The sequence below is a fragment of the Megalobrama amblycephala genome, linkage group LG24, assembly GCF_018812025.1.
Source record: "Megalobrama amblycephala isolate DHTTF-2021 linkage group LG24, ASM1881202v1, whole genome shotgun sequence".
NCBI lineage: Eukaryota > Metazoa > Chordata > Actinopteri > Cypriniformes > Xenocyprididae > Megalobrama > Megalobrama amblycephala.
The window spans coordinates 33,098,782-33,124,976 of NC_063067.1; the positions used below are offsets into that span (position 1 = coordinate 33,098,782).

The window sequence follows — 26,195 nt, forward strand, 5'->3', positions numbered from 1 at the left end:
GACCTATAGGGCCCTTGGTGCGAGTCCACGAGGGCGCATTGAGAGGTATTTTTGGGACAGACTCGATCGTCATGCCGGAAATAACGGTCTGGTTGTTTTTTGACAGGAGCTGCAGGTTCGGGGATAATATTTAGCATCGAGAACAGGTTTCTTTTCTTTTGCAAAATATTATCTCCATGTCAACTACACAGCCTGCTTTTGCTTATGCCACCTGGGCATTAGACAATATATACATGCTTATTTAAATAATGTATACAGTTGTAATAATACATAATGTTTCATTTGAAATAAGATTACAATTTTAACACATAATAAATGTGCGTGATTTTCAGATGAATTTACAGGTTTAAATATAAATACTAGGTTTACATATGACTCAGTAAAGCCCTGACATTCGGTTCTATTTATTTAATGAATCATAATGCGATCGTATTATTCAACGCGCTATTATTATGTTTGAGATAACAACCAATGGTCGATGACCATAATGTTTGTATAAACTCTAGGTAACAACTGGTAAAATGTACACCTAGGTCATAAAAACCGTAATGATACCTACACTATTTTCTTCTCAGCCATGTCATCAATTGCTCTTGAGCGAAATCTCCTCCCATCCGTTGTCTGATTGGCATTTCACAAGGATTCCTGGGTAGTTAAAGTGTGCGGAGCCTGCATCTATGCAGGCTTCGTGGAAGACCGCTTCAAGGGTACAAAGGGGGCACTGCTGAGCGCACTTCAGAGCGTTAAAATGCTGAATGGGACGGCCTACAGACTCGTAGACTCGGCGACCACGCGCAATTTAAGTCCACGAGACCGAAATTCCACATGAAGTGCGGCATTTGGGACAGGGCCATAGAGTCACGAGCTTGGGGGTGGGGAGCGCGAGCATTTAAAGGGGAAGCGGTGAATCGGTGCGTATTTAATTATGCCCCAAAATAGGCAGTTATAAAACTGAATAAAAAAAAAATCTATGGGGTAGGCCTATTTTAAGCTGAAACTTCACAGACACATTCAGGGGACACCTTATATTACATCTTGTGAAAAAACATTCTAGGGCACCTTTAAATAAAACATGGCACAAACTGACTCCTGATTGTTGATTGAAAACATTTAAGAACAGGTGAAGCCTAAATTCACCTTCAAATTAACTGCTAATCCTAGAGCTTCACATTACTTTTGTATATATATATATATATATATATATATATATATATATATATATATAAAGAAATAAAAGGGCAAACCTTGAAATTATGCAATGCATTTTGTATTGTTTATATTATAACTATAAACAATAAAATATTCATTGCATTAAATTTTGTGTGTGTGCGCATATACATATATATATAGGTGGACACTTAATGAAAGCACACAATAAATCTTCATTAATCCGTGTTATTATGTGATGGTTGTGATGATAGAGCTGCAGCAGTGAGGGAACATCTCATCTGTGACTGTGTCAGTGCAGAAACATGGGGGAAGCCGAGACTGTGCCATCCGACGAAAAACAAGCAGAAACCGGTATCTGTACCGCCGAGGAATCGATAGTATGGAGTCAAGAAGTAGAAGTGTGTCTTTTTCACGCCATGCTGGGTCATAAACCCGTAGGTAAGATGAATTCATCTTTTGAGTGATGTGACTAGGCCTGATCTCCGTGTATAGACTTCACACGTGAAACAATATAACTTAACATCATAAATAAGGACCATGTGCTCCTTTTCGCCTTTTAAAGATCTAAAATCATTAATGCATTTATTTCATAACGCCACTCAGATTTTAAAATACTGATAAAGCATTTTAGAGTTAATCTAAGCGTTTTAGTGATCTTTATGCAGTCCAGTCGCTAATTGTTTAAGACCATTTTAATATAACGATGTAATCGACGGCTTTATTATTTTAGAGTATTACTGAGTTGGACTATTTAATAAAATGAATAATATTGTGTTTACGGAGGCAGTAGACTAGCTTACATCTGTTGACATGTTAGCAAACGTTAGCGCGGCTGCTAACTAGCATGATAGCATTATGGCTAGGCTAATCTACATCAACACAAAGGTGTTTTCTGTGCTTTAAGGAGAGTGTCTCTTGTGAAACTGTTTCATATCTCCAGGAGTGAATCGTCATTTCCACATGATCTGCATTCGGGATAAGTTCAGTCAGAACATCGGCAGGCAGGTGTCGTCTAAAGTCATCTGGGATCACCTGAGCACCATGTATGACATGCAAGCGCTGGTAAGATAACTATTTTATGAGATTCATTCATTGCATGCAATGGACATCATCATCATCATCATCATCATATAATGTGATATATTATATGTGGTATCCAAAAGACAAAATCTGGGATTCAAAATGGAAATATTTCCATTATTTGGAAAAAATGTAATAATAATCTCTCCAAAACCTGTAAATAATTAAAAGTTGTAGGGTTTTTAAAACAATGAAAGGTTATAATGTAAAACCAATAACTAATATTTAAGATTCTGCGCTATTTTTAGGTAAATAATCAAATAAACACATTTGTGACACAGTCAGATGTTCAACTACATTATGATTTTTGTTATCATCGTTCAATTCAACTTCTCATGGTTATGTTGATGATAAAATTAGAATAAAAATGTTTTCTAGAAGGACAGTAAATAAAATAATCCAGTGGTCTTAGACTTTCTGATCCTAATATTGTGAAGGACCCAGGGTTATTATAGTTATAGTTATAGTAAGTTGCAATATGTAATATTTTGCAGTAAAATATCCAAAAACCACTAGGCCAGTGTTATATATTTTGTTCACTCCCAAATGTTTCCAACTATTTGTAAATCGTGAGAAAACCGCAATTTTACCCTTGGTTTTATTTTGTAGAAATCATGGAAACACCAAAGACGCTTTAAAATATTACATGTTTTAATAGACAAGGGAACAACTGTTGTGATATATTTATAGACAGAAAATTAATTATTGTTATACACGTTTAGTCTTATTGTTTAAATCAAATTTTTTGATTTTTTGTGAGTATTATGCTTTACCATGCCTCAGAGAAAAACACTATTTTGTTCATACGTTTTAAAATTGAATTGCATGCCATTTATCAACACAAGCCATCCAGCATTTAATATGATATTGTAAAATCGATCTATCTTACTGCAGTGTGTAACAGTGTCTCACAGCAGCCGCCGAGTGAACGCACAGAGTAACGTTATAACATAATTTTCAACACTCAAATGTATCTAATATGATAAACAGAGCTGCGTTACCTCATACTCATGACTGGAAAAGCGGAAGCGGCGACTGTGTCATAATAAAAGTCCCGCTGCTCGTGAGGCGTGTGTTGATCAATCGCTCCAGCTCCTCATTCAGCTTCAACACTCGCTCCTGCTCTGCTTCATACTACAGTAACGTTAATAATCGCATCCATGAACATGATTTGTTCCCGAGTCCTATCCCGATTATTTCCACCAGCTGTGATGTGAAGATCACATGTCCCAAGATTCTGCGCTCAAACTTGGCGTCATCAAGCTACGCCTCTGTTTTGAATAGGCCTCTAGCGACCTCTAGTGGACAGAAATCTTACATATTGCACCTTTAACTGAAACTTTATCTTTTTTTTTTTTTTTTTTTTTTTTTTGCTGCAATTTCCAATGGGACTAAATAACATTTACTGCTGCAATACTACTCAAAGCTAATCAGTAAATTACATTTTGTTGCTGCAGCATGAATCAGAAATACTCCCGTTTCCAAACTCAGAAAAGAGCTTTGTGCTGCCAGAAGAGATCATACAGGATGTCAAAGAAGGTGAGCTTCTCTTAGTTTCTGTGTTGAGATCATCCACAGTTGATCTGTTTGGTTTTACTGATTGTTAAAAACTCTTTTTTTGTCTTTGCGCAGGTAAAGTGGGATCAGAAGATGACGTGAAGGAGGAGTTCAAAGAAGAGAGTGACCCGCCTGCAACCCATGAAGAAGGTTCTCTCCTCCTTCACTCTCTTTATTTCTCTCATCTACTCACCCCTTTCTTTTTCCTTTCCTTCTCTCTCTCTTTCTTTTTGACGTAAGACGTCTATTAAAACCTGCGTCATTGCATCACTTTTTTTTCTGGATCGTTCTTCCGTTGGCGTGAAGCTCAGCGTGGCTCACACTGGTCATTTGTGTCTCATTTTCAAAGGTCTGGGTCCCAGTATGGCTGGCCAGGATTTTGCGAGGTATGGACAGAAGAAAACGTTTCGCTCTGTTCCAAAACTGCAGCTTGAGCTCAGTACAGACCAGCTCATTACCAGAGGCCTCTGTAGACAGCCTTCAGAGACCTCTGACCATGTGCGTCTTTCTCTTCGTCTTTCTTTCGCTGTCCTTCTTTCTCTTTCTCTTTTGTCTTTTTTTATGTGTTCTGTGCACCCTAGCTTGTTGTTGTTCTCTGTGTGTATGGGAGGGGGGCATGAAGCATGGCATGTTAAGGGTTTGCTTTGACAGGTTTGTTGAACAACAGTCGCTATATATGATAATGAAATAGCTTGCAGAAAGGTTCACCATAGAGCTGCACGATTCATTGTTAAAAGATATCGATCTTGATTCAAACACCCAGGCGATCTCTTTACTAAGTGAGAACGATTCATCTGTGTCTATTAAACCTTTGACAATCACACTGTAACGATCAAATCTGTGTCGCTGAGCCAGCAGAGCAGTTATCACGTGTAGGTAAGAAACGGCTTCACAAAGTCTTTTCAACCACGCAGTTTTGTTATTTCTGTTACAAATATTCATATTATCACAGAAGAGCTAGGATAGTAGTTTATAATTTGGATATAAACACTGATGTCTACGGTAGCGATCAAAATAGAGCAAATCACCTTTTGAAAGTAACTTGGCACGATTAATGATTGTATTGATTACGTCGTTATGCCACTAGGGGGCGACAAGTGACTGTTAAAAAAAATGTATTTGTCATTGAATCATTAATTCAAGAAATTCGTTCAAAAATGCTGATTCAACCAGTAATGAAACAAGTGTAGTATTTATGAGTCATTGAATCATTCATTCAAACCGATTTTTAAAATTATTTATTCAGATTAAACATTTTAAATTGACGGCAGATGTTAACATTTTATCAGAACTTTAGTAAATTACACGTTATTTTGTTTAGTTGTTTGTTGAGAATCGTTTTAAAGAAATAATAATAATAATAATAATTGTGTTTTTCAATTTAACCAGAATCGTGCAGCTCTAGTTCACCAGTTTTTCAAACATTTCTGGTAGCAAGGTTGAAGAAATAATACACATGGTTTTGACCCTTTAATTTGAAAATTGATAGTTGTTGAAGCAGACGGTAAAATGTGGTTATTAAACACATAATTCTAGGCTTTAAAAGCATCAGAGATACAAGTTCTGTTCCAAAACCTGGTGTTTTGCACCATACGTAGGCAGCATACTAACTTTCTAAATGACTGATTTGGAACCCTCTTCATTGGCAGCAGCATACTACAAAATCACATTTTAAAGCTCACACAAGACTCAATTTCAGAAGCGTTGTGTTAGCATGTTGCCAAGCTAACAACACAAGCTAATAAGCATAATGTGTGTTCACACCATGTTGGAATTGTCAGAATTATCATAATTATGAGATTGTGATTATTTTTTATGTCAAAAGTTTATTTTCTTGACGAGATTATTATAGATTATTTTTTATGTCAAAAGTTTATTTTCTTGACGAGATTATTATATTTAGGAAGTCAGCACATTCCTGGAGCTTGAGTTTCATTTGCTTCAGAAAAAAAATCTTATTCTTAAAGGGTTAGTTCACCCAAAAATGAAAAATAATGTCATTTATTACTCACCCTCATGCCGTTCCAAACCCGTAAGACCTTCGTTCATCTTCAGAACACAAATTGAAATATCTTTGATGAAATTCGATGGCTCAGTGAGGCCTGCATAGCCAGCAATGACATTGAACTTCTCAAGATCCAGAAAGGTATTCAAAACATATTTAAATCAGTTCATGTGAGTACAGCGGTTCAATATTAATATTATAAAGCGACTAGAATACTTTTTGTGTGCCAAAAAAACAAAATAATGACTTTTTAGCGATATCTAGTGATGGCCGATTTCAAAACACTGCTTCGAATCTTTTGTTTCAGTTCAGTGATTCGGAGCGCCAAAGTTACATGATTTCAGCAGTTTGGCATTTTGACACGCGATCCGAATCACTGAATTGAAACAAAAGATTCGAAACAGTGTTTTGAAATCGGCCATCGCTAGATATTGTTGAAAAGTTATTTTGTTTTTTTGGCACACAAAAAAGTATTCTCGTCACTTTATAATATTAAGGTTGAACCACTGTACTCACATGAACTGATTTAAATATGTTCTTCTGGATCTTGAGAAGTTCAATGACATTGTTGGCTATGCAGGCCTCACTGAGCCATCGGATTTCATCAAAAATATCTTAATGTGTGTTCCGAAGATGAACGAAGGCCTTACGGGTGTGGAACGACATGAGGGTGAGTAATAAATGACATTATTTTCATTTTTGGGCAAACTAACTCTTTAAGAACATGTGACTACATTTCTAAGGGACCGATTTGGAACCCTCTACATAGGTGATGACATGCAAGAACGTTGTGTTAGCATGTTGCTAAGCTAAAAACATAATAAGCTAATAAGCAGAAGGTTCGTTCACGCCATGTTTGAATTATCATAATTACAAGATTCTGACTTGCGTTCACGTCCTCATAGAGGACTTTTCCGATTACTACAGCATCACTGACTCAATGACTCAAGCAGTAAAATTTTTAAAACATTTGTTTAATAATTCCTATAATTGACTACTGATAATCATACATGCAAGAATGATCTAAAAAAACACATACAGTAGTTTGTAGCTGTCACAGAGTTGAATAACTATCTAATGTCCTGCTAAATAAACTATAAGTTTATTAAGGCATTTGCATAATGACTGTTAATGATTACTCAAATTACAAGATTAATTTTGGTGTTAATAGCCATAGAAATGCATAATTCAGAGTCCGAGGAAATGAACAGCACAGAATAGAAAGTCTCTGGTTGTCATCTAGTAATTACAGTAATTATGACACGGCGTGAACGCAACAGTAAACAGAGTACACACAAATATTGGGTAAAATACTGAATGGGAGTAAAACCATTACCATTTCTCTCGCTTAGTCCACTTGTCTAGGATTTTTTTTTTTTTTCTCCACAGAACTCATTGCATTCTTGGATTGCATTTTTCACAATGCTGTCTTAGAATTTGGCTAAAACGAGGGGTTTGGCACCAAGAGTCAGTCTAGTCCCTGCTACTTCATAGATATATTTTGAAATATTGGTGAACTCATTATGAGCAAAGGCATAAACACTTATATTTTAAGTACTGGTCATGTGTGTGACTTACTGAGCTATTTACTTTAGACAGTGGTGAGAATTCAGTTGCTTATAAGCTAGTTTATAAATATTGAAGTAGTATTTAAGTGACTTCAGGACTTTAGGTTTTGCACATGAAAAATGGTGAACATAATACTTGGTAGCATTTCTTGATGCTTACCTTAAAGGGTTAGTTCACTCAAAAATCAAAATTCTGTCATTTATTACTCGCCCTCATGTCGTTCCACACCCGCAAGACCTTCGTTCATCTTCAGAAGAGCTTTCTGATCTCCCTATACACAGCAACATCCTAACCAATTTCAAGGTCCAGAAAGGTAATAAAAAGACATCGTTAAAATAGTCCACGTGACTACAGTGGTTCAACCTTAATGTTATGAAGCAACGAGAATACTTTTTGAAAAAAAGTAAAGAGAAGAAATTGTTGAATACATTTTTGTTTTATTTTTGAGTACAAAAAGTATTCTCGTTGCTTCATAACATTAAGGTTGAACCACTGTAGTCACATGAACTGTTTTAGCCATGTCTTTGCCTTTCTGGGCCTTGAAATTGGTAATTTCATCAAAATATATATCGGATTTCATCAAAAATATTTTAATTTCTGTTCAGAAGATGAACAAAGGTCTCACGGGTTTGGAATGACATGAGGGTAATTAATGACACAATTTTCATTTTTGGGTGAACTAACCCTTTAAGTCAATGGTTCTCAACCAGCTGGGCAAGGCATCAGGCACCATAAACGTATTTAAATTAATAAATAAAATAAATTAAAACACATTAAACAAGATGGATTCTGAAATCCCCAATAACTAGGATTTTTACTGAAGAACATATAGCTCTTGAAACTTATGCAATCACAAAATGAATTGTGGTTAATGAATTTAATCATATCAATACTCCCGCTTTCAAAAGTTTATTTTCTTGAAGAGATTATTATATTCAGGAAGTCAGCACATTCTTGGAGCTTAAAATACTTGAATTCTTAAGAAGGCAAATTGTGCCATCATGTCAAAACACATTACGTAAAGCTGGTTATGTAATCGTGGTTGACCTTTCTCTGAACACTTGTTAATAGAAGGACGTATTTGGATTGGAGGATACATTCATGGTTTTTAGAGTAGAGAGAACTGATTTTCCAAACTATAAATGCCAGTATTTTGGATGTGAAGTTAAAGGTGAAGTGTGTAATTTCTGTGCCACTAGCATTACCAAACTGTATTGTAAATTCAGTGCTTGTTTTGTGCACAATTTCCCCTCTCTGTCTACCATTGTTTGGACAAACAGGTGGTTCTGCCACTAACTTTTACTATTGGTTAAACTAATGTCAGTCTTCATTTAGTGTAGTCTAGTGGTGCAGAAATTACACATACCACTTTTTAATTATGATAGAAAATTGGTGGAAATAACTATTTGGTTTTACTTCATTTTAAGGTGTCCTTATTACAGTGTAATTATACATTTAAGTACTCAGTAATAACACTTCAATACATGTACTTACTGTAGGGTTAGGATTAGGGTTTGGTTTAGGGTAGTTGCATGCAATTATGCATAATTTACTGTTATTACTACAGCAAGTTCATGTAACAAGGACACTAAAATATAGTGTTTCCTTTTTTGCTATATTATTAATGCTTTGTTCTTTGCGTTCCCTTATCCCACTCTTTTTTTTTTCTCATTTCCTTCTCCCTTCTTCAGGCAGCAATTCCTCCGTGAAGATGTCAGAGAGGTCGGGCAGCGGGCGCGAGAAAGAGAGAGAGCGGGCCGAGAGGGGGGGCTCCGGTGAGACGGGCAGCGGGTCGAAAGAATCAGCCGGGGAAAAGAGAAAGAGGAGCCGAGCCGTGGAGAAGGTGATGAACTCCAGCAACCCCTCCAGTCCTGGAGGAGCCAAGCGCCGCAGGACGTAGCCGCAGCTTGCAGCAGGAGGACTTGGGACATCAGATGTTTGAAAAGAACTGACTGAGAGAGGCGTAGCTAATATTGGTCGCGCTTGAGCCAATGTGAAAGTGAAATGACGTGCAGGGGATGTATGATGTTCGTGTGCGTTATCTGCAGTCCAGGGGTTCACTGCGAGGCGTTCCTGTGCTTTAAGCGTTCTGAGCTGTTCACAGACAGAGACAGCAGAAATATTGGAAAGTCTTTGGTGGTTGTGTAGGATCAGAGACTAGACTGATGGGGAAAGTATGATAAACTAATAAGCTTTCCTCTGCTGAGTTTGGAAACAAAACAGTGACTTTTTTTAAAAAGGAAAAACGTTTCTGGGAATTTTAAGTGGTAGCTTTATTTTATTTTTGTCCGAACGATTGTTTTTGAGATGGACCTGAGAATCAACTAGTTTGTTGTGTGATTTTAACAGGACTTGCACTGCAAATAAGTTGAGCTAGACGTCTGTTATTAACTGTATGAAATAAGCTGATTCTGTTAGCCTATTAGACGGTCATTGATCAAATGCTTAGGAAATAGTGATGGATATTTACACTGTTTCTGAGACATGATTGATTCAATTATTTGACCAAATGTGTGTTAAGCACATCAGGAGTATGTCCCTGATTAAAAAACATTATTGTGAACAATGTTGGTCTGAATTGATTTCTTAATTCACAATCTGACAGTGAACAATATTTAATATGTCAGGGACCCTTTTGATCATTTTCTGGTCTATAATAGTAAATATAAATGTTCCAAAAATGTTTTTTTACCCTGATGCCATATAGAAGAAATATTTTAAGCTATGATGCCACAGGAGATTATTTTAAAGTTATTTAGAAACAAACTATCCAGTGATGCTTCAAGGAACACTGGCTTCTCTTTTTCTCTGTAAACAGATGATACTTACTTTTTAATGAAATTAATACTTTTATTCAGCAAGGACACACTAAATTAATTTAAAAAATGAGGGTGAAGAGTTTTACATTACAACAGATTTCTATTAAAAAATAAATGCTGTTTTATTCATCATAGAATCCTGAAAAATATCCACAAAAATTAAGCAAAACTGTTTTCAACATTGATAATAATAATAAATCTTTTTTGAGCATCAAATCGAATGATTTATGAAGGATCATGGTCTCTATAAGTGACAAAATGAAGTCTGAGAGCGCAGAGACCTAGTCAAAATGTTTTCTACTGTTATCTCGGTAACACTTTGCAATAAGGTTCATTAGTTAAACATTAATGTATTAACTAACATGAACTAACCATGAGCAATACATTTGTTACTGTATTTACTAATCTTCGCTAACGTTAGTTAATGAAAATACAGTTGTTCATTGTTCATGTTAGTTCACAGTGCATTAACTAATGTTAACAAGATTTTAATAATGAATTAGTAAATGTTGAAATAAACATTAACAAAGATTAAAGGTGCCATAGAATTTAAAATTGAATTTACCTCGGCATAGTTGAATAACAAGAGTTCAGTACATGGAAATGACATACAGTGAGTTTCAAACACCATTGTTTCCTCCTCCTTATGTAAATCTCATTTGTTTAAAAGACCTATGAAGAACAGGTGAATCTCAACATAACACCGACTGTTTACATGTTACAGTCGGGATCATTAATATGTACACCCCCAATATTTGCATATGCCAGCTCATGTTCAAGGCATTACACAAGGGCAGCCAGTATTAACGTCTGGAACTGTGCACAGCTGAATCAACAGACTAGGTTAGCAAGCAAGGACAATAGCGAAAAATGGGGGGTGCAGGGAGCGTGTGATTTAAAGGGGCCGCAGCCTGAATCGGTGCATAGTTAATGATGCCCCAAAATAGGCAGTTAAAAAAATTTATTAAAAAAAATCTTTGGGGTATTTTGAGCTGAAACTTAACAGACACATTCAGGGGACACCTTAGACTTATATTACATCTTGTGAAAAAAAGTTCTAGGGCACCTTTAATAAATGTTGTATAATTACAGTTCACTATTAGTTCATGTTAACTAATGAACCTTATTGTAAAGTGTTACCGTTATCTCCTTGCTTTTTCAGATAACCAAAATGCACATTGCATCTGAACAAAATGAGCATAAGAATATAATTTATTGATGAATGAGGTTTACTATGAAATGATCAGTCTCAAAAACAGACTAGGAAACTGATCAGACCCTTGTGATAAATATACAATTTAAGATTTTTTTTTCCTAACTAATCATATTGAGATCATTTAAACTGTGTTCCATCTAGAATAGCCTGGTAATAAACGTTGTTAATAATAATACAAACAAAATTATATTACTAATTTGTATTGACAGGTGTCATATTTCAACCATACATTCAGACCCACACAGAGAGAACCAATCCGGTTCTTCTCCAGCAGGAGATAATTCAGGATAACATGCTGAGTCACTGAACACTGCTCTATTCCAGTGTGTTCCTCCTTCATCTCTCCTACTCTTCCTCTCAGCTCATTTCTGCTGCTGTTGCAGCTGTCTCACTGCAGTCCCTCTCCACCAGCCTCCCCCCACTTTGAGTGCCGCATTGCTGTATCAAAGTGGGGTGAGTTCATTACGCACACAGACTTGGACTGTGCCTGTGCCGCCACCTTTGCAGGAGCACAGAGTGTCTGTTTGCTGAGGGGAGAACAGGGTCCGTCTGTCAACTGCAGGTAAGAGGCCACAAACATCCTTCTGCTGATAACACTAACTATACTCATAACGGATGACAGCTTTTTTCTGTTCTGTGTTTTTATTTAGTACTTACCTGATGAAGCTATTTGGCATAAGACAAACTAATAACAATTTACACATTCTGTTCAGAAGTTCACATACCCTTGCATCTTAATTTTGGGTAATTTCCTTCAGCATCAAAGACTGTTTGTAGGCTTTTGTGATAGTTGCGCATGAGTCCCTGGTTTGTCCTAAGCAGTGAAGCTACCCTCTGTTTTTAACAAAAAACCTGAAAGTTATTTGTGTATTCTGCACATTTTGAGTTATTTCCCAAAATGGAGGTATGATTGTTACACCCTGCTTTGACACTCAATTGATGGACTTAAAAGGCTACAAACAATAGTTGTTGACGCAAATATATATTGAGAACCAAGGGTAGGTCCATATATATATCTCGTACAGATGATGCAAGGGCCATGTAAACTTTAAGTTTTGAAAATGCTAGGAGAAGGTATTTTATGAATCTTTTGTCTGAAAAAAAAAAATGTTTTGAGATTGTAATTTTGCAAGGTTATCTCTTCGTAAACTATTGATCTCATTTAATGAGATCAAGTCATCGGTTGTATGTATTGGTTATGACAGTTGTTGAGACATTTCAAATAATATATATTTTATAATTCTATATATGTATTGTATTTGTATCTGATATATTTATTTCCCTTTTTATGTTGGTCAGAAATTAACTTGAATGCCTTTGCTTTGCTGTGCTCTGAAAACTAATACTGTCTAATACTGAATTGTGTTCCAGGATGAAAGTACATGTTTGTGTCTATGTGTACAAATGTTCTTTGTCTCGCTTTCCACGGCTGTAGACAGAAGAAAGCTCCATCCGTTTCCATCCTTTCTTCCTGTCCTGTGTCATCATGGGGAAAGAGAAGATCCACATCAACATTGTGGTCATTGGCCATGTTGATTCTGGGAAGTCCACCACCACTGGCCATCTCATCTATAAATGTGGAGGAATTGATAAAAGAACCATTGAGAAGTTTGAAAAAGAGGCTGCTGAGGTAAACAGGGTCTCAAGAGTATGTCAACTCGATTCGATTTTAATGTTCAAGTGGAGTCAAATTGCTGAGAGTATGATGAGTTCGAAGTCAGATTCTGCATAATTTTTAGTTGGTAAAGAGATAAACATTGATTTGGGAAAACTGGGAGTTCAGTTGCACCTTTCACTTAAATTTAAGTGAACTCATGGGCATAGCAATGTCCTAATGTGTTGTGAAAATTGTGGTCTGTGCTGAATGATGGGTAATTCCAACCCACTTACAGTGTAGGATAATTATGTAAGACTCTTATTGTGCATAACACTACGCTTTCATCTCCGCTCAGAGCAAAAGGGAGACTTGCTGTGTAATTACATTAAGACATATACTCCTTGGAAGATGCCATTGGAGATGAAAGGAAATGATAAATGGATTTCTGGAGCTAACAGAACTATTAGTCAGGCCCTGCACTTCGGTCTTGACACACACTAAACTGTGAATATGAGGCCTGAGTAAAGTGCAAGACTCACCTCTGTCTTTGAGGGTAACTTGTTCTTCATACAGCAAAATGTAGGGGGCAAAACATCATGTGCACAGAGAAGCCAGTTGGATCTGTGTTATAGGATTACTAAAGATTAGGTGCTTTAGTAACCTTGACTGAACATCATCACTCTCAGCAGGGATTTTTACCTACAGTACAACAAGGATGGGCAACTCTGGTCCTGGAGGGATCCATCCCTAATCAAACACACCTGAATATTCTAACCTGTATCTTCAGAATTTCTTTAAAAATTACAGGCAGGAGTGTTTGATTAGGGATGGAGACAGTGCAGAAAAGTGGCCCTCCAGGACCAAAATTGCCCATCCCTGACCTACAAGCTTCCTTTTCAGAGCAGGACAGTGTTGGATTGTTGTGAAAAATGTTAAGCAATTTTTAAGAGTGAGAGTTGTCTGGAGCAAGTGCCTTGCTCAGGGGCACAAGGTATGGACCATTCTGGGATTTGAACTTAAAACATTCCAATTGTGAAAATTGTTAAGAGACTTATTACAATGAATGTCAGCTGGAGGCATAGCGTATGGACCCTTATGGGATTTCAACCTACTGTTGTGAAAATTGTTAAGAGACAAGGACAGTCAGATGGAGTAGATGAATTAGTGAATGGCACAATGTTGAGGCATAGCGTATGGACCCTTATGGGATTTAAACCTGCAACCTTCTGTTGTGAAAATTATTACATATTTATTATTGGGATAGATCTCTGGAGCAAGTGTCAAGCTTGAGGGCACAATATTGAGGCATCATTTATAAACACTTGCAGGATTTGAATTTAAAACATTTCAGTTAACAGCTCAGGGTTCACAAGTTACATGAGTGAAACATTTCTCTAATTGGGGTTAAAAGTGGGGTTTAGAACAATGATAACCTGGGATTAAGCACAATGTGAAGTTCCCAGTGAGCTTTTATAGAGGTACAATGAGCACTTAAGAGGAAAATCAAGTTACCGGATTTCCAGTAGGCCAGGCACTGGGGGAAAAAAAACCTTTTAAGGATATTGAATAAGCTTCATATTTCATATCATTTCCTATTTATAAGCACCTACATGCAACCATTCAGATGTGTAAGGGATGTGTAAGGGGTGCTTATTTATTTATTATTTATTTAGTGAAGGCATTTTCCCCTTTTACCCTCACATTTTTTGTTTTGGCAGATGGGAAAAGGTTCCTTTAAGTACGCCTGGGTTCTGGACAAGCTAAAGGCCGAGAGGGAGAGAGGAATTACCATAGACATCTCACTCTGGAAGTTTGAGACCACCAAGTACTACATTACTATAATAGATGCTCCAGGACACAGAGACTTCATCAAGAACATGATCACTGGGACGTCTCAGGTAGTGACAGTTCTGACTCAATTAAAAGAATGCACAAGAATAGTGATGCTTGGTGAGAACATCCCTACTTAAAGCAAAGATTCTTCAAAATTCTCTCTTCTACATACAGTGGGTACGGAAAGTATTCAGACCCCCTTAAATTTTTCACTCTTTGTTATATTGCAGCCATTTGCTAAAATCATTTAAGTTCTTTTTTTTTTTTTCTCATTAATGTACAAACAGCACCCCATATTGACAGAAAAACACAGAATTGTTGACATTTTTGCAGATTTATTAAAAAAGAAAAACTGAAATATCACATGGTCCTAAGTATTCAGACCCTTTGCTCAGTATTTAGTAGAAGCACCCTTTTGATCTAATACAGTCATGAGTCTTTTTGGGAAAGATGCAACAAGTTTTTCACACCTGGATTTGGGGATCCTCTGCCATTCCTCCTTGCAGATCCTCTCCAGATCTGTCAGGTTGGATGGTAAACGTTGGTGGACAGCCATTTTTAGGTCTCTCCAGAGATGCTCAATTGGGTTTAAGTCAGGGCTCTGGCTGGGCCATTCAAGAACAGTCACGGAGTTGTTGTGAAGCCACTCCTTCGTTATTTTAGCTGTGTGCGTAGGGTCATTGTCTTGTTGGAAGGTAAACCTTCAGCCCAGTCTGAGGTCCTGAGCACTCTGGAGAAGGTTTTCATCCAGGATATCCCTGTACTTGGCCGCATTCATCTTTCCCTCGATTGCAACCAGTCGTCCTGTCCCTGCAGCTGAAAAACACCCCCACAGCATGATGCTGCCACCACCATGCTTCACTGTTGGGACTGTACTGGACAGGTGATGAGCAGTGCCTGGTTTTCTCCACACATACCGCTTAGAATTAAGGCCAAAAAGTTTTATCTTGGTCTCATCAGACCAGAGAATCTTATTTCTCACCATTTTGGAGTCCTTCAGGTGTTTTTTAGCAAACTCCATGACTTTCTACAACTTTCTCCCATCTCCCAACTGCATCTCTGGAGCTCAGCCACAGTGATCTTTGGGTTCCTCTTTACCTCTCTCACCAAGGCTCTTCTTCTCCGATAGCTCAGTTTGGCCGGACGGCCAGCTCTAGGAAGGGTTCTGGTCGTCCCAAACGTCTTCCATTTAAGGATTATGGAGGCCACTGTGCTCTTAGGAACCTTAAGTGCAGCAGAATTTTTTTTGTAACCTTGGCCAGATCTGTGCCTTGTCACAATTCTGTCTCTGAGCTCTTCAGGCAGTTCCTTTGACCTCATGATTCTCATTTGCTCTGACATGCACTGTGAGCTGTAAGGTCTTATAAAGACAGGTGTGTGGCTTTCCTAATCAGGTCCAATCAGTATAATCAAACACAGCTGGACTCAAATGAAGGTGTAGAACCATCTCAAGGATGATCAGAAGAAATGGACAGCACCTGAGTTAAATATATGAGTGTCACAGCAAAGGGTCTGAATACTTAGGACCATGTGATATTTCAGTTTTTCTTTTTTAATAAATCTGCAAAAATGTCAACAATTCTGTGTTTTTCTGTCAATATGGGGTGCTGTGTGTACATTAATGAGGAAAAAAAATGAACTTAAATGATTTTAGCAAATGGCTGCAATATAACAAAGAGTGAAAAATTTAAGGGGGTCTGAATACTTTCCGTACCCACTGTAAATATAATGGCACATGTTTTTGGATTGGAATTTTCATTTGTAGGTGAACTATGAAAAGTTTACTGTTGCTCTCATCCTTTCTCTCCCAGGCGGATTGTGCTGTTCTAATTGTGGCAGCTGGAGTGGGTGAATTTGAGGCAGGCATCTCTAAAAATGGGCAAACGAGGGAACATGCCCTGCTGGCCTACACGCTGGGCGTCAAGCAGCTGATTGTAGCTGTCAACAAGATGGACTCCACTGAGCCGTCCTACAGTGAGAAACGCTATGATGAGATTGTTAAAGAAGTCAGTGCCTACATCAAAAAGATTGGTTATAGCCCAGCCGCCGTACCCTTCGTCCCAATTTCAGGTTGGCATGGTGACAACATGCTGGAATCATCTTCTAATGTGAGTCTTCTTGGCGTGTGTTTGCGTTTGTTTTCTACAAAGACCTCATACCGTTTGGCACTTGGCAGATTGCTAGCAATTTGATTAATAAAATCGTCTCATTTGTGCTGTGCAGATGCCGTGGTTTAAAGGCTGGAAGCTGGACAGGAAGGAGCAGCATGCCAGTGGCGTTACTCTACTGGAAGCTCTCGATACAATCATGCCTCCATCACGCCCCACTGACAAACCCTTACGTCTACCTCTACAAGACGTCTACAAGATCGGAGGTGGGATTAACCCACTCAATTCATGCATAACCACATTTTATGGGGTGATGTCATTTTTAAGATCAGCTTGAAGTTATATTTTGAGTTTAGAAAGCTTTTATGACTCGCTACACCACTATGTTTTCAGAACATGCTTATTCAGAGATGTCTTTTCTCCTCAGGTATAGGGACTGTCCCAGTGGGCAGAGTGGAGACGGGTGTCCTGCGGCCAAGTATGGTGGTGACCTTTGCCCCAGTCAACATCACTACAGAGGTGAAGTCGGTGGAAATGCATCACGAGTCTCTGACTGAAGCTCTGCCGGGAGACAATGTGGGCTTTAACGTGAAGAACGTGTCTGTAAAAGACATACGGAGAGGTAACGTGTGTGGGGACAGTAAGTCAGACCCCCCCCAGGAAGCATCAGGGTTTACAGCACAGGTGGGACAACACTCTTTGTCAACTTGTTTATCTCAGTATCTTTCTTGATACCTAGATTTTGTTGTCTCTCTCTTTCTCTTTTTATCAGGTCATCATTTTGAATCACCCAGGTCAGATCAGCGCAGGTTACTCTCCTGTCATAGACTGTCACACCGCTCACATTGCCTGTAAGTTTGCTGAGCTTAAGGAGAAGATTGATCGCCGTTCAGGCAAGAAGCTGGAAGACAACCCTAAAAGCCTGAAGTCTGGAGATGCCGCCATTGTAGACATGATCCCAGGAAAACCAATGTGTGTGGAGAGCTTCTCTCAGTATCCTCCACTGGGTATGTATCCGGTTCCTAACCTTACATTAAATACTTATGAATCACAGTGTGATTTGCTTTTCTTTTCTTTTCTTTAATGTCTTGATTTGCTTTCTTTTATGTTTTGTTTAGCTTTTTTAATTTGTTTACTTTGCTTTCTTTTTGTTTTCTTTAGCTGTTTTTAGTTTTGTTTACCTCACTTTTAGTTTAGTTTTTCTTTTATTTGATATTTTGCTTTGTTTTGTTTTCTTTAGCTTTTTTCAATTTGTTTCACTTTGCTTTCTTTTTGTTTTGTTTAGCTGTCTTTAGTTTTGTTTTGCTTTGCTTGGATTTGCTATCTTTTATGGTTTGTTTTGTTTTGCTTATTTTTTTATTTTAATATCCAAAACATCATCACTTAAAATGGCTGTAGCAATTTGTATGTGAAGCCTACACATAATCAAGAGGAGATATAATAAACCTTGTGCATGGCTCTGCTAATTAGTTCCTTGATATTTTTAGAGTTTTTTTCATGCCCTGTAAAATAATTTCTATATCTAAGGCATTAGAAAAAGACATGATGATTCATTTTTGTTCTTCTCAAATTACAAGAACCAAGCAACCTGTATTGAGGTTTGTCATACTTATTTGGAATTGGCGTCTCAGGCTATCATTACCGTTGGTCACTCAGTCTCATGATTAATGAGATCCACTGCAATCATTGTCAGGTTAAAGGTCTGACTCATCAGTGATGTTGAGCCTCCACATCTTCTTCTTGAAAACATGAGTTCATGTTTCTCTCTCTGGATTACATTTCCTCTGATGCTACAATTCCACTGAAACTGGTTATTAGGCCTGTTTCATTATACCGCCTCGCATCACATTTGACCTGCTGCAACATATCATTTTTACTGCATCTTGTTCTCATTATTTTCCCCCTAAAATCTCCATTAAAATTAGTTTTCACCAAGCAAATCTTGTTTCTGTAAGGCACAATCCTGATAGATGGCTGTGATTGGGTTGAAGTATTTAGTCAGCTCACACACATACACACCACTCAGAAAAGACACTAGGCCTTTCATCAAGCTATTTTCATTAAAAAGATATGTTTTTGTTTTGTTCTAGGACGCTTTGCTGTCAGAGATATGAGACAGACTGTTGCAGTCGGTGTCATAAAAAGCGTGGAGAAGAAGATCGGCGGCAGCGGGAAAGTGACTAAATCGGCCCAGAAAGCTCAAAAATCTGGCAAATGAATCTGAAACTCCAAATTACATTGTCACCTCAGGCCTCGCCCCAGCTTACATGCCCCCTTCATCTGGGCATGCTCAGTCTTTTCCCCCCCGTGTGCTTGAAATATATGCTCGAACCAACATTTGATCGACTGAAGGAAATAATGAAAGACTGACGTGAACACATTTTGACTGGTTGCACTGTATATTCACTTTTAATAGCAGACCCGTACACAAGTTGCATGGATGTCTGTCTGGATATATGCACGGCATCTGTTAAATGAATGTAGCTGGTATTGCTGAGTAATGTGTGAGTGTGTGTTTGTGTGTATGTGTGCTGTAAAGAAATCAGTGGAAAACTCCACTTTGACCAGTATAACAATAATTACAATGTCCAAAGGAAATAAACTGCTGAAGTTTTGTATAATTTATAGCATTGATAAGTAGCTAATCAATCCAAAGCACCATTTGTCTCCTTTCAGACCCTTGCAGCTGAAACCTGTGACGAATAAATAAAATGTTGCCCAAGTACATGAGTTTATAAATTAAATGTGTTTTTATTGTCTGAGGAGAAGAAAAATTGAACCAGACATTACTTTATCATTTGGTTTAAATTCTTATTAGTTCACTTGGTTGTTTAATGAATAAGAGCGGAATGGAAGAGACAGACAGATCTGGTTGCTGTCTGCAACAAAGAGCCTTGAGCTAATTTACATTCTAATGTGCTAATTTGATACTCAAGAAACATTTCTTATAATTAATGTTGAGAACAGTTTGGGAACAGGATTTATTTGAAACCATTTGTTTTGTAACAATGTAAAGTCTTTACTGTCAATTTAATGTCTTTGTGTCACAATAATTACACATGTAGAAAGAAAATATTCAATTAAACTATATAGTTAGAAGGATGGATATAGTCTGATTGTATACTCTCAGGGAAAAAAGGGAAAAAAGGTACAAAAGTTGTTACTGGGGTGGAACCCTTTCAAAAGATACATCTTTATACACACCGTAAACCCTAATGCTCAAAATACTTAATTGGTTTGAGTAGGGCAAACTCAAATTAAACAAATGAGTTCAATCAAATGAACTTTTATGAGTATTTACAACTTTCTTTTTCTTTTGAGTTCACGAAACTGACACATTTTAGGTAATCTGAAATGTTTTATTGTTTTAAGTTTTATGAACTTGTTTCGTTTAATTTAGACAAACTGAAATATACCTGAAACTGGGCTGGGATTTCTATTTCCCAGCATGCTTTGCTATGACAATTGAAAGAGAGAATAAATGCTAAAATTAAGTGTTATATATATGATACATTGGATTTACTTAACTTTTTTATGTCAACAGGTTCCACGTAAATGGGTTATGTTTAATTAACCATGTTTATTTCAGTAAACTTAAGTAAGGTTAATTCAATGCCATTTAGCTGAGTCAGGTTAAAGGGATAGTTCACCCAAAAATGAAAATGTGATGTTTATCTGCTTACCCCCAGCACATCCAAGATGTAGGTGACTTTGTTTCTTCAGTAGAACACAAATGATGATTTTTAATGCATGTCAATGGGAACTTCGTCTATAAGAGTAAAAAAAAAACATGCACAGACAAATCCAAATTAAACCCTGTGGCTCGTGACGACACATTGATGTCCTAAGACACGAAACGATCGGTTTGTGCGAGAAACCAAACAGTATTTATATAATTTTTTATCTCTAATACACTACTATGTCCAACTGCCTTGAGCGCATGCGCAGCATCTGGTGGTTGAGGTGTGTACGCGCTCTGCTTAAACATGGAGCCTGTAGTAAAACAGTTGTTATACAAATGGAAGTAAATCACTAAAAAACATGGTTTTATTACATCAACTTTTATTTTGTTACTTTTCGTAAGGGCAGCTTTACAAATAAAAAGGACACATACAAAGATCTTGTTCACATACTTCAGTTGGATGTGGAAAAACCATAGGCACAGCTGATGGTTTCAGTCGTACGTGATCCTCTCCTGGGTATGTAAAATCATCAGGGGAAAAATGATCGCTGCAGACCCTCAACAACTTTAGTATGTTAATGGGTGTGTTGATATCCAGCCGAAGAGCAATCAACCATAACTTCAAAAAAGCAGGATCAGAAGTTGGGAATACGTGGAAAGTCACCACTCCTGAATGAGTTCACGCGAGAAAACGTAATCTTTTAGTTTTAAGTCAGTTTGAACAATCCGGATAAGCACAAGTAAGTACCATTTTGATTAGCCATCGTACCTACAATGTTTGTGCACTGTGGAAATAATGAGTGAAGTATATGCACGAGAGATCACTTCCGGCGCTTGCGTAAACTACGTCAGAGCGCGTACACACCTCACGCACTGGATGCAGTTCATGCGCTCAAGGCAGTTGGACATAGTGGTGTATTAGAGGTGATTAATGATATAAATACTGTTCGGTTTCTCGCATCAATGTGCCGTCACGAGCCGCAGGTTTAATTTGGATTTGTCATATTTTTTTTTTTTACTCTCATAGATTGTGTTACCATTGACATGACAGACTGCATACTGCTGAGAAAAGGCTTTAAATGTGTCGCTATCAGCAGCATCCTCACATGATAAAACCGACTAGCCTGGACGGACTCCTTCCTTTCTGTTTACAGACGTGACGTAATGATGCACAGACGAACTTCTGCATGCTCGAATTTCCCGCGGAAATCCACCATGCCGCTCTTATTATAAAACATTATTACAAGCTTGCCGTTGTGAATCGAGACAAGATAATTAGGTAGTTTTAAACACTGGCTGGTTATGTACTTGCTCAAAAATTAGATATTTAAAAATTTTGGATAATTTTTAACCAAAAAAAGTTACGGACTGCAGCTTTAAGTTCAGTTACCGTAAAATTAAAGTGCATATTGCAGGTTTAACATTTTTTTCGAGATGAATATATAACCTTGTACAAAAATACCATATAAAAAGGTACTGCAGGGTTTAAAAATGTTTTGCGAGACATAAGGGCATTAATTTAGTAGATAAAGTGACGGTCTCTGTAAAAACCGCTTTTTTTCAGCGTCGCGTCATTTTACGTCACTACAGGGAGATGTTCGCAGAGCTCTGTGTTGATTCAGTGCAGAATATATTGGTATTTAGCAACAGCGGCCGTGAATCAGTGTGTTTTCGGTAGTTTTTGTATTCTATTTATCATCGTAATGGTAAATTATTGTGTTTGTGGAGGTTGTACAAACTTCAGCCTGTCAGAACATCGAGTACAGAGGTTTACTAACAAGAAAAACTACGCTGCTATCTTCCGTGCCGGGGTTTGTTTTGTGCAGGTGAAGAGACGGGACTTCACTTCTGCATCTGCGTCGAAAAACGCGTTCATTTTAGACTGGAGGATTATCATCCTGGCGATATGATGGAGTTCAACATTGTAATACTTCTGTAAATGATTATATTAAATGAATAAACTTACACACGCTATGCTTCTTCACCGTTTTTACTTGAATCAATTTCAACACTGATGAATACAAATTATGTACACATGCATACAGTCTCACACTCACACAAAACAGTTTTGAATGATGTGCTGGTAATGTAAATACTCCAATTTCATGCATGCCATGTATGTAAACTTATATGTACATTCAAGTTCACACAACTACATAATCACGGCGTCATACATCCTCACACAATCAGTGAATGGGCACGGAATAAACTCATAACACAGAATTAATGAATAATGGATAACATGAAACACATACAGTAAATTAACACTATATGTTTGACCGCCGGCGGGAGACATGATCACGGATCCGTCAGAGATGCAGCTCGATGAAGATTTACGGTGCACATTTTAAGTTTTGTGTTTGTTTATTACATTTGCTAACTACCAAATCAGTCGTGATGAGAAACGGCTATATCACGTAACGTTAGTGTGGACGGATATTAACGCGTGTGACATACGCCTGATCAAGGTTTATTCGTTTCTGTTATTAGTAATCAGTTAGGCCTACTCCTAGATGACCAATAGCTTTGCTATTGCCTGATTCATGATAATAATCTGTACAATATTGTGATCTGAGCACATGCCGTTAACGTTATATCTATAAGCTAACACCGGTCTCTGTCCTGTTCTTCACTGCTTCTCCTCACACAACAGCTCAATTTGTCTCTTTTGACCGTTATTCTGTCTAATTCTGGCCTGTCCCTGCTCTCTTGACCACATAGCAGGCTAATTGTAGGGCTGTGATTAGTTATACGAGTATAAATAAGCATTTACAATTTCCTCAGCATCCGAACTGTCATTACGATCCATTGTTTTCCTATAGTTTATATTGATCGCGTTCCCTTCAGTGACGTCACGTCCGATTTGGCATTTTTCAGATGCGTAAGTAAAATTCTCTCACAAAAAACGACTCCAGAAGCCTATGTAGCGTATTTATGCGTGTTTTTTCAAGAAAATCTATTTCATACATTATTTTTCTACACATTGAATCACTAAAGCTCTAACCTGCAATATGCCCTTTAATATCAAACAAAACATTAAATAAAAAATCCAGTTTAATCGATTAGTTTATTTAGCGAATGCATTCAAGATCAATTTTTACAACTTTTACAAAAGATATCTAAGAATAATACTTTTAACATAATCTTTACTCTGTAAAGATTTTTATTTTTAGTTGTTAGCCAGAAGACGGTTTTGTTACATCCGTGGCATGCCCAAAATGTTTTTTTTTATTAATAAAACAACTTTAATTCTTGTAAGCAGGTCCTCAACCCAAGCACATGCTCTACACTTAACCACAATGGTAACCTCCAAAAAGCACTAACATACCAGAAACTCTTTTAAATACAGACATAAAAGAACATTAAACATTAACAAGTCTCCCAATTTTAGCATCTTGATAAAAAAAAAAAAAATGCATAAAATAACATTTTATTTCTACATTTAATCTCCCTATCCAGCCCTTTGCAAAGCATAATGGGAAGGGAAAGTCCTGTGTTGGATTAATTTAATTTACTTAAGTAAATTGAACAAGCATCAAATGTTATTTTTGGCTTACCTAATTGATACATTTTCTTTCAAAATGAAAAAAAAAAAAAAAAAAAAAAAAAATGGGTTGAGCCAAAACACAACTGTTTCAAGTCAGTTTAACACAATGCAATTGTTTGAATGAGAAACCTAATACAATGGTGTTAAATGAAAATGAATTTTAACTGAACAATATCAAAAAATATATTTTTTTTAAAGTGTACCAAAAGTGTACATGAATGTACCTTCTGTACCTATAAAAGTGTAAGCCTATAAAAATTAAATCAAAAAGAAATTCAAATTGGTCAAGTAAATTCAGTGTTTCACATGGTCATCATTTGGAGTCTTGCTCTAATGGTCTTGGTCTTAAGATTCCTTAAGTATAACCTTGGTCTGGGCCTGGAACTCATTTATTTGTCTTTGTCTGAGTCTTAAAACCGATGTAAAACAATGTTTTCTTTATATTTTATGAAGAATTTCATTAAAAAACAAAACAAAAAGAAAAATAAATAAATAATCTTGGACCAGATATTGATTTGGGAGTCTTCAATTGGATTTAGACCTTGAGAGGATTAGGTCAGAGCCTTGAGCTCCTGTCTCGCTCTAGATCTGGTATTGGTCTTTGCATGACTCAGTATAGCCACAAGAGGTCACTAGTGTACTTGCCTGAAGGTGTCTGGTGAGATATTGGTGGCTCTATCTTTCCCTCTCTCTCTTTTACAAAGTAATGGAAGTGTCTTGAATTCTAGCTTAAATCAAAAGTCCAAAGCGCTGAAACTCCATGGGGGGAAAACAGATTATAATGTTTGGGTTTTTAGAGCAGTTTACTGAAATCTAAGTTTACTTCATTCACAAAGTTCTCAAGCCATTAATGTTTTTTTCTTCACTTTTATTTAGCAATTCTAAGAACTTTTAAACTTTAAATTCTAAACACTTTTAAAAGCAAAATTGCATTCTGGTTAGGGTCTGCACACACCACACAGTCCACCATAATGGACATTGATAGGGTTTTGTGCCTTGAAGCTTTCTATCCTTTTTTCTTGTCACTATCGGTTCTTCAGAATTCCACTCACTGCTCTTTAAATGGAGTTTTAAATGAATCTGAGGCTGAATCACAGCAGTTAATGGCAGTTGGCTCTTTCCCTGTTGTCGTATGAATGGCGATGGAGGCCAGAAGCAGTCTTTTGAAATGATAAGTGAAATAATTACGGTGAGTGAGTAGAAATGCCCGCAGAAGGGCCATGGGGTTGGGGTGTTGTGTTTGGTGTGATAAATTAAATCGTCAGGCCTTTTGTCCAGGCTTTCAACTGAGGGACATGAATCATACCCCTGTTGAGTCCACGAAAACAGTCTCTGGGAATGACTGGAATACTAACGTACTGCTTGCAACACAGAATATAAGCTCTGCTCCAAAAACGTCTAAGCTTCCTAGCTAGACAGTATTTTAAGGGCTCATAAGCAAAGATAAATCATCTAAACTTTTAAGATAACTAAAAACTCTAACGCAGGATCATCCTTTACAGGCTCAGTGAAAAAATTGGTTGAAAGTTGAGAGAAATGCAGATTATAAATACATTTCAATCACTACATAACAATAAAATTACTATTTTACCCAGTATTTCATTTGCTGGATATTTGTATAGCCTATATAAAATATTGTATTGAAAATATACAGAATAATATAGGCTTTTGTTTTTTAATTAATAATCCACTTCATAATATATAAAAGTACATGTGATAAAATAGGGTACTGTGTGTATAAATATATTGATTATATATGTACTGTATATATTCACATTTATATGGAAATATGTATATGCACACAATTATGAAGAAATATATATTTTCAGTATTCATTTTTAGTAATTTTAATACTTTATTTTAGTTAGACACCAAGACAACATTTATAATTTTCATTTAATTTTTTACGTTTTTCATCTAATATTGTTATTTTATTTTATTTAAGCTTTATTTTAGATTTAGTTAACAATAAAACACTGATTCTACTCTATATTTTTATATGCCAGAAATAC

The 26,195-nt window shown here is 36.9% G+C and overlaps 2 protein-coding genes across 4 annotated transcripts; both read left to right on the top strand.

Moving 5' to 3' along the window:
* The first annotated feature begins 1,398 nt into the window (after window positions 1–1,398).
* Window positions 1,399–9,947, top strand: LOC125260200 (MRG/MORF4L binding protein). Of its 3 annotated transcripts, none has more exons than XM_048178435.1 (6): window positions 1,399–1,608; window positions 2,111–2,232; window positions 3,708–3,789; window positions 3,883–3,957; window positions 4,157–4,305; window positions 9,073–9,192. In XM_048178435.1, exons 1-6 carry the CDS (start codon window positions 1,473–1,475, stop codon window positions 9,088–9,090), a joined length of 582 nt encoding a protein of 193 aa, XP_048034392.1. In that variant the 5' UTR covers window positions 1,399–1,472; the 3' UTR covers window positions 9,091–9,192. The 3 variants fall into 3 exon arrangements, with proteins under 3 accessions (XP_048034392.1, XP_048034393.1, XP_048034391.1); XM_048178436.1 differs by having other exon boundaries at window positions 1,401–1,608; window positions 4,157–4,193; XM_048178434.1 differs by lacking the exon at window positions 4,157–4,305 and having other exon boundaries at window positions 1,406–1,608; window positions 9,073–9,947.
* Window positions 9,948–11,339: 1,392 nt separating this feature from the next.
* Window positions 11,340–19,693, top strand: eef1a2 (eukaryotic translation elongation factor 1 alpha 2). The gene is made up of 8 exons (XM_048178842.1): window positions 11,340–11,978; window positions 12,852–13,046; window positions 14,732–14,911; window positions 16,658–16,954; window positions 17,070–17,220; window positions 17,382–17,638; window positions 17,727–17,961; window positions 19,045–19,693. Exons 2-8 carry the CDS (start codon window positions 12,903–12,905, stop codon window positions 19,170–19,172), a joined length of 1,392 nt encoding a protein of 463 aa, XP_048034799.1. The 5' UTR covers window positions 11,340–11,978; window positions 12,852–12,902; the 3' UTR covers window positions 19,173–19,693.
* Window positions 19,694–26,195: the final 6,502 nt, after the last annotated feature.

Coding starts and splice junctions, on each gene's coding strand:
- LOC125260200 (XM_048178434.1), top strand. CDS start 1,473: ATGGGGGAAGCCGAGACTGTGCCATCCGACGAAAAACAAGCAGAAACC. Junction 1,609..2,110: donor GCTGGGTCATAAACCCGTAG/GTAAGATGAATT, acceptor TCATATCTCCAG/GAGTGAATCGTCATTTCCAC. Junction 2,233..3,707: donor TGTATGACATGCAAGCGCTG/GTAAGATAACTA, acceptor TTGTTGCTGCAG/CATGAATCAGAAATACTCCC.
- eef1a2 (XM_048178842.1), top strand. CDS start 12,903: ATGGGGAAAGAGAAGATCCACATCAACATTGTGGTCATTGGCCATGTT. Junction 13,047..14,731: donor TTGAAAAAGAGGCTGCTGAG/GTAAACAGGGTC, acceptor TTGTTTTGGCAG/ATGGGAAAAGGTTCCTTTAA. Junction 17,221..17,381: donor AGACGTCTACAAGATCGGAG/GTGGGATTAACC, acceptor TTTTCTCCTCAG/GTATAGGGACTGTCCCAGTG.